Raw genomic sequence first — 8,618 nt, forward strand, 5'->3', positions numbered from 1 at the left:
TTTTTTTTTTTTTTTTTTTTTTTTGGATAAGTAAGAGACAGCCTGACTGCTGGGCTGAGCTGTGATGTTAGGACTGGCTGTTCAGTTTGGTTTGTATGTGCCATTGTTGCACCAGGAGTGTGAGGTCCTCTGGTATTGGTTGATGCCAGGCTTCATTGTGTTCTTGTTAGGGATGTCTTTGAGAGTTTCATTCAAGCATTTTGTGAGCATGAAGAAAGAATTGACTCCATACATTCCGTGACTGTCTCATTTTTTTTTGGCCACTAGTCTTACTGTTGTTGGATACACTTTGGTGTGGTCCTTGGGCGTTAAATGGGCTATGGGAAGAAAAATGATGTGTCTTGGGCTGTGTATTTCTGACTTGCAAAGCATCTCTCTGACAGATGTCTGTCTGAAGTGGCGGACTCTCCCGTTCCAACTGAGCTCAGTGGAGAAGAACTACCCTGATAGCTGGGTGTGCTCCATGAACCCTGATCCTGAACAAGACAGGTAAGAATCAGTTAATATTAAGACTTTTCTGCAGGGTGCCTTATCTGCACATGTGGAACTTTTTCCTGGTCAGTTGTTCTTTGAAAACAGTTGGAGGGATTCTGTACCTTTAAGTTGTGCTCACAGTCTGCGAAAAGGCAGCAATGGCAAGTGTATTGGGAACTGAATGCTGGGTGGGCATTTGCAATGTGCAGAGGACAGCAAGTGACAGGTGACACCAAACTGGGAGGAGCAGCTGACAAGCCAGGCAGTCACAGGTCCATCCAGAGGGTCCTGCAGGGTGGAGAAATGGGCCGGCAGAAACCTCCTGGCATTCAACCAGGAAAATGCAAAGTCCTGTCCTTGGGAGGAACAGCTCCAGCACTGGTGTGTGCTGTCCATCCCAGAGCTGAGCAGGCTCAGGGGGTTCTCATCAATGTATACAAACATCTAAAGGCAAAGAAGACAGAACCTGACTCTTCCCGATGGTGCCCAGTGGCAGGACCAGACACCATGGACATAAGCTGGACTGCTGGAGGATCCCTCTGCACATCAGAAACACTTTTTTCCCTGCAAGGGTGACCAAATCCTGGCCCAGGTTTCTCAGAGAGACTGTGCAGTCTCCATCCTTGGAGATATTCCAGGACATGGTCCTGGGCTCCTGGTGTTGGGTGGCCCTGCCTGAGCAGGATGGAACCAGAGGGACCCCAGAGCTGTGTCTAGCCTCAAACAGTGATATGGTGAAGTTCGGATCCTTGGTGGTTGTACTAGTTTGAGAACAAACCAGTGGGAGGCACCAAGTCAGAATAACAATTTAATAGGGAAATTAAAAAAAAAAAAAAGCAGGAAACACTGGTTTAAACTGACAGAGTCAGGATACAACCCGAGACCCTGTTAGTCAGGGTGGCAGTAGCAGTCTGATAAAATGGTGGCCACAGTCCTCCTGAAGTGGTAGATGTGGTTCTGCTGAAGTAGTGATCCTGTAGAAAGGGTCTGCTCTTCCTCAGAAGGTCCAGTGGTGGCTATGTAGTTCCTGTCCTCTGGAAATCCAGTGGAAAGGTTGTCTCTGGTGTTCGGAATCTCAGATTATATCCAGGATGGAATGCTTGGTTCCTCCCTCTGGGTGGAGCATCTCACAATGGGATGAGTCATGAGGCCAGGCGTTGATTAGGTTCATTAACAGAAGAGGAGGGAGTTATCTCTGAGTCATGCAGCAGGACAATGATGGGCCATTAACAGAAAGATAGTCTGGGGGGAGGAGGCAAGGAAACACTGCCCCACCTGGTTTCAACAGCTCATGAGGAATAGAATACACTGCAACCCAGGACAGTGGTTTTTCTGCACTGGCACTGGAAATACTAATGTAGGTTTAGATTATATTAATTTTGCCATGGGCAGAATAGATGGCAATTGGAGAACTGTCATGGTGCAGGCTGGTGAGTTCAGGGGGGGCTTTACAGTTGTCTTTATTGCTTCTACAGCTCCCATCTATCAGAGACCAAACTGCAGCAACTCCACTGCGTTGGGGTGAGCCCGGGAGGGATATTTTGCATGCTTGAGGGAGCAGCACAATGACTCACTTTCCAGTGATGTTTTTTACAGTTACAAAATACAGGTAGAATCTAGTCATTTATTTGAGTGAGGAAGATTATTGCTCTAGGCTGCTACCCTGTGGAGAGCAACGCTGCTGGAAGCCAGTTCTTGTCTGTATTGTGTAAGGAAGGGAAGCTGCTTCGCTGTAACTCCAGTCTTTTGGCTCAGGGCTTAAAGACAAAGGGAATGAATCCAGGCAGTAACTTTTGATTGGAATAAAAATTTTAACATCTATGGCTGAAAATTTTACAGAATACTGATGCTATTTCGAAGTATTGATTTTCTGGTTTCTTCCTTTTGGTACCTCCCAGTGGAAAAATACCTGTGCTAACTTCCCTGTTTGCTCCATGTGTATGTAGAGCTCCTGCTGTAGAGCTCTGAGGAGTCTGGCAATGCTGAGGATGTTCTTAGACAAAATGCTGGGGCAGGGCTGAGCCTGGAACCTAAGAAGGAGTTGCCACATCCCCAGCCCTTCAGGTGGAAGTAGTAGCGAGGCTGGGAAGATGTTGCTTGTAGACACACAAAAACACAGACAGACCATGTATGTGCACACATCCAGCCCCATAGCACAGGTGAGCATGTGCAGCACTCACACAAGACTGCACTGGGCTGTCAGGATGAAGTACCACTAGTGAAAATGGTCATACCCATACCTGGCTTCCAGATCCCATGCCTCTGCTTACTTGCACTGGATAGACAGGCCCTGAGGTCTGCAGTCCCAGGGGGTGAGGTGTACAGACCTCCTTCTGTGGGTACACTTAACATACACACACTACAGACCTCCCAGTGTCTCACACTGAGCATCTCTCTGTCTTGATTGGATCGGGATCTTTGTTCTTCCCAAGTGCTTTCTGCCTAGAGACACCCATAGCTCTGCCTATACCCCTATACCCATCTCCATCAGCTGGGCAGGACTCATCTGTCCCTCCAGCAATCAGCGCCTGTGGGTCACCCTTGGACATCCCCTCCCCTGCTCCCAAGTCACCTCCTGGTTGGCTCCTCTGGCCTGGAGTTCCTGTGGCTCATGTTCATTCACGTGTCTGTAGACACAGCAGCTGGTGGTACTCAGGCACATGGGCCACTGTGACCAGTGGTCCCACTCCAGCTGCTGGCTCTTGCACCCCAGTACACAGGTCCGCACACAGAATGGAGGCCCTTGCCTAGGAAAAGGGGAGACATGGAGGTTAGTACACAGAGATGTACTGACCAGCCAATGGTTTATGTACAACTGGCCCTTGTTACAGTCTATTTTTCCCATGTTTGTTCTTCCCTGAATCATCTCAGTCCCTTCCTTTACCTGGTTTTGGTTCCTCCCATTGGTCCAAAAGATGTCTCAGAGGGCTTCCCCCATTGACGAAACATCGGGAACTGAGGCGGACTTGAGGCAGGAGCCCAAAGGGGGTTTCTGTTCCTCTGAACAGATTTGCATTCCCCAGTTCCCACCAAGCCAAATTCACATTCTCCGAGCTGCCTTTGGGCCTCTGGGCTTGTGGAAATGGACCCTAGATGGGCTGCTAGCTCCTGGCATGACCGAGGGTAGCCGTGGAAGGGTGTTATTCAGGTCCCCTCACCTGCCATTGTATCTGTGCACTTCTGTCTGCAGATGTAGTCTTTGTTGTATCACCTACCAGGAACTTGATTTACAGATGAAAGAATTTTAATTTTTAATTTGCAATACCTTGAAAATTGTGGATGGCTGGGGGTGGGTGGCTGCATTTCATGTGAGAACATGTAGGGGTGTTGTTTGGAGTGAGTCCCGAGTGCCTCTGCCATGCATGCTGTGCCATCCTACATCCCCCATACATGGAGCTGGGAAAGGGCAGGTAGAGCGCATGGCACTGGTGATCCAAACTTCTGGTCATTTCAGCTTCAAAAGGGATCTCAGGAGTCTTACTCTGGAAAAATAAATAACTCCAGAACATTTTTTGATTAAGGAGGCTTACGTGTGCTTTCCAGCAGCAAGTGCAGTTGTGTCCTTTACATGAAGCAGAAGTTGCTCCACATTCCTCTGGCTTTTGGCTGGGGCCAGTTCTGAGTGCTGCACTGTTGGGTCTTTGTGTAGAGTTTGGACACCTTCACATCTGTGTCCTGACCATTCCAGGTATTTGTAGTGTCTGAAGGATGACAGGATTTGAGAAGCACATGGGTAGGGTTCTCAAGCTTGTGTACCGTGAGGGTCTGTGCAGGGTCTCATTCAGCCAAATTGGAAATGAAGCAATGTCAGAGCTGGTGTTGAGACTCTCCTGGCATCAGAGATCACATGGTGGTTTTGGCTGCCTCAGCCCAGTGTCCACTGGTGGCATCGAGCTTGTTCCCCACCCTTCTGGTTTGTCCACCTACACTTCAGTGGCTGCTCATGGCATGTTCCAGATCATGGGAGCTGAACACCCTTCTCGGTCTCTGTCATGGGAAGCAGTCACTCCTTCCAGTGCCACTGTTTGTGTTGGGGTCAGCACTAGGTGCCACCATCACTCACTTTATTACAGAGAAGGCAGTGTCCCTGTTTCACACTGTAAAATAGTGTCGGGCTCGCTTGCCTCTGTTCTCCTATCTGATATCCAGCTGGATCCTAAATGTCATTTGAATGGGTGGCTGAAGCACCAGCTGAACATGATTGTGTGTCTCAAAGCTCCTTGAGCACTACCAGAGTCTTGGTTTTAGGCCATTCTGACTACCAAGATAATCCTTTGTTCTGGTTTGCTGCCTCCAGTGATGCAACCTCTGGGTTTGGATGCCATGAATAACATGAATTTTTCTAGTCGCAGAACTCATGGTGCTTTCATTCTTTACTGTGCTGTAAGACACAGCTTGGCAATGCTTCCAGCCTTGCCATGAGCTGGAAGATGCATTTCTCTGCTGGGAAACCTGTGTATGGTGCCACTTGTTCAACTTTGTGTTTAGGAACTGCAGGTTTGGTGTCAGGCAGTCATTTTGCAGTGATGACACACACTTCGTTAGCTGTTGAGCTTTTGATGGGATACCCTTCCTTTTCGGACGAGGGTGAAAGAGCAGAGGAGGCTGCTGTCCTGCTAAGTTCTTTATTTCATGGTCTCACAGTTTTCTGAAGGTAGAGTTTGAAGGGGTTACATGATAAGGCCAAGCAGTAACAGCAGCAGCAGCAGCAGCAGGCCGACAGCAAGTAGAAAACAGCTGCTTCTTCTGTTATCTAAACTTACAAAAGTGTGGATTATTTGTTAATTGACCAATGAAATTAACACACGATTCTAGTTTTTCTTTTCTTAACCTATCCTGGTCTAATTCTAACAGTCGTAAGTCTTACACAAGTGTTACATAGGTATTACACAGATTTGCGTATATAGTTTCTATCAGCTCTTATTATTTATGTGAACACTCTATCTAAAAAATGTGAATAGTATAGTTCTATCTATGTTTTGTCTAAAGTAAAGAAATTCTGTGAAAAGGTAACACTGCTGCAGTAAAAACTGTGTTTAAGATTTCTTTGCTGCAGCTTTTCAATGTTTAAAGCGCTTAGCATATATTTCTACTAAAAGTTAAAAATCTATATTTCCATTTCACTTTGGTGTGACTTCATGCATCTCAGCTTATCCAAAGGTTTTAATTCAACCCCTGTGCTTTGGCTTCCCTCTGGGCCTGGGTCCAGGGGAGCTTTCACTCCAACACTTAGCCAAGGAAGTAACCACTCTATGAAAACACCCCAGCAGTGCTTCGGCTGGGAAGAGGTTGATGGAGGAACTGCTGCTTGTGCTCCTTCTCACTCACAAAGCTGATGAGTGTGTATCTGGTAGTCAGAGATCTTGGTAAAATCATCTCTCCTCAGCATCTTGGAGCTTTGAGTGTTCTACAGTGAGAGCAGGGTCCTCCCTTTACTTAATAAGACTCACACCTGCAGGTTGCCAGCTTGTCTCCAATGTAGTGTGAGATCTGCTAGATCTCTTGTGTTGTATAAGGGCCATCTCCTGCTTTCCTGGCTCAAACCATTCTTGCATGACTTCACCCCAGCAGGGCTGATCCTGGTCTGTCTTTCCATGACTCCATTTGGTGACAGGAGATGAGCCTGGGCTCAGTCCCCTCTTCCTCCTCTGGCAGTGCTCCTGAGGGCCAGCTGCTCAGCCAGCACTTTGCAGGTGATGCCAGTCCATTTGAGAGAGTATTTCCTACCTGTTTTCTTTCTCTCTCAAGGACTCTTCCAGGATTCTGCACCTGAGAGGACCTGAGAGAGTAGGATACTCACCACTATTGTAGGCCATAGGCTGAACAGGATGGAAAAAGCAAATAGCTACAGGATATTGCAAAGGAAGCTGCGTGGCCTTGAGTGGCAAGGCAGAAGGCATCTGAGGCTGGAGGGCTTGTGGTAACAACGTCTTAGTCATGGGTTCCTGGTACTGTGCTTTCCTTTCTGAAGGAAAAGAAATCTGTAGAAAGAGGAACTGATATGAAGACATAAGCTGATGGGAAGGGAAATTGCTGAAAAAGTCGAGCACAGATGCAGTACAGAAGCTATCACAGCTATCACAGTTCCTGGGCTCTGAGTTGGTGATTCCCAGCATAAATGCCTTTTTATTAACAACTGTACTTTCAATCCTTAATTCATATTTGTTTTCCAAGATGAAAACCACTGCTTTTGCGATTGTGGCTACTGCAGAAAGGCAAGCGGCTTTCCTGCTGCATTTGGAACGGGATGTTGGGATAATCCTGCGTGAGACGGTACAGGTTCTGCTGTCCTTGCTGAGGTTGTTTTGCATTCCCTCCATGCTAGATGTGAGGCTGCAGAGCAGAAGCAGAAGGTACCACTGGGAACTCTAAAAAAAGACTTGAAATCACATGAGGAAAAGCAGAAACAACTGACAGAGAAAATCCGCCAGCAGCAGGAAAAGCTGGAAGCTCTGCAGGTGAGTCTGGAGGTCTCCAGCTAAGCAGAGCAGGTGTGATGGTGATGCCATGAAGATTTTTGCCTTTTCTTTTATACCCCTGTTATACCTTTTTACAACTTCTGTATTCCTAGTGCTTTTTGCCTACATTCTTGGACAAGCTAAGAGACTAAACATTTTAGAAGCTTCGTAGCTAGGGATCAGTGTGCCCCAGACCCCAAGGTCCTCTCCAGAACATATTCTGTAAACCAAGATAGAACCATCCAGGGGAAGGTTCCTTGGGGAGGGGGGGCTCACTTGAGCCTCTCATTGGGGAATCTTTGATAGATACGCTAATTAGTAAAACCTATAATGTTATACCCAATGTTGGGGCGGGGAGAGACACACAGACACTCAGAGACAGACTCGGCGGGGTGCATCTCGATGCATATGATCTGGACGTGTACACCTAAGGATCCTTAAAAATAAATACCAAGGTAAAATCCCTTTTCCCCTTCTAACCATGTATGCCTCTTGATTTTAAGACCAGGAAAAGGCATCAATGGACCTCCTTGTGCAAAGGGTTGCTGCTGAGACTGAAACCGCCTATGCTCCTTCATGGTGCTGGGGCTGTTCTGTTCTAATAACAGAAATTGACCATCTCAGCTTACATTTAATTTTCTGTTGGGAAAATGGGAATGACAGCTGAAGAGATGTCTCTTGAAGGACACAAAACACACTTTATAATCGTTTTAGCCTGGAAAACTGCTGCAATGGGTTCAGGCAGCCCCTGGCAGCTTATAAACATGACCTTTCTGATTTTTTTTTGGTAGAAAACCACTCCAATTCGATCTCAGGCTGACTTAAAGAAACTGCCTCTGGAAGTGACCACACGGCCTTCAAGGGAGGTAAATGGGATCCTGCTGTAGGCTTTTACTCTTCTGTGCTTCCTTAGCTGCTCTGAACAGCAGATCCCCATTCTTCTACTCTTCCTCTTTCTGTACCCCCCTTTGTTTCAGCACACCCGAAGTCAGCGCCCACGATCTCCTCCTTTGCCTGATGCAATCAAGAATGCTCCCAGCAGACCACCAGGATCTTCACCTCCTCCTAAGTCCTGCAGTCAGCTGAAAAAGAGCTCTTCAGATCATCCAAATAGCAGCTCTCCCAAGCTAGCCAGCGTGCTCTTCAAGGAGGAAGCCAGCACTTCCAGGACACAGCATCACACTGTGACAGCTGGGAAGTCTAACAGCACTTTAAAAACTCTTGCCAAACCAGGTACAAGCATGAAGTCCCTCTCTGGCCTTCAGAGCCCCAAAAGCCCACGTGAGACACCCAATCCAAAAGCTGCCAAGGTGCCAGCAGTAAAGAAATCTGCCTCTGGCAGATGTTCACAGGTAAGAATCAACGGGATGAAAACCCTCAGCTCCTCACCCACTGTCCTGCTAAGCCTGTCTGCTCTGCCTTGTGGGATGTGCACTGTGGGCCCTGCACAGGACAAGAGAACTTTTACTTTACTTGTGGGTTAGGGTGCCATTTACACCCCTCGAGAAGACTTGTCTCATCTCTTTCCTGTTAGACCAGATTGTTTCTCCAGAAAAAAAAGGCATGTGGAGTGGTGGGGTGAGCGTTTTCATGATGATGTAGCAGCTCCTCTAAAACCTTCCGGAAAAGCACCAATACTGGATGTTGGGCTTTTTTTTTTTTTTTTTTTTTTTTTTTTTCTTTGCG

At 47.2% G+C, this 8,618-nt stretch overlaps 1 protein-coding gene across 7 annotated transcripts in view; it reads left to right on the forward strand.

Moving 5' to 3' along the window:
- The window catches only part of MORC2 (MORC family CW-type zinc finger 2), a 56,181-nt gene that overhangs the window by 41,973 nt on the left and 5,590 nt on the right, over window positions 1-8,618 (forward strand). For all 7 annotated transcript variants that reach the window (XR_001865945.1, XM_008642943.2, XM_017746512.1 and 4 more), the window contains 4 exons: window positions 384-489; window positions 6,800-6,932; window positions 7,724-7,798; window positions 7,910-8,284. Coding sequence is in view for 6 of the 7 variants with exons in the window: in XM_008642943.2 (XP_008641165.1) it covers window positions 384-489; window positions 6,800-6,932; window positions 7,724-7,798; window positions 7,910-8,284 (689 nt within the window). In the remaining variant the exon portion in view is untranslated. The remainder of the gene's footprint in view (window positions 1-383; window positions 490-6,799; window positions 6,933-7,723; window positions 7,799-7,909; window positions 8,285-8,618) is intronic.

This window comes from Corvus brachyrhynchos, unplaced genomic scaffold (assembly GCF_000691975.1).
Source record: "Corvus brachyrhynchos isolate BGI_N302 unplaced genomic scaffold, ASM69197v1 scaffold19, whole genome shotgun sequence".
In the NCBI taxonomy this organism is placed as follows: domain Eukaryota; kingdom Metazoa; phylum Chordata; class Aves; order Passeriformes; family Corvidae; genus Corvus; species Corvus brachyrhynchos.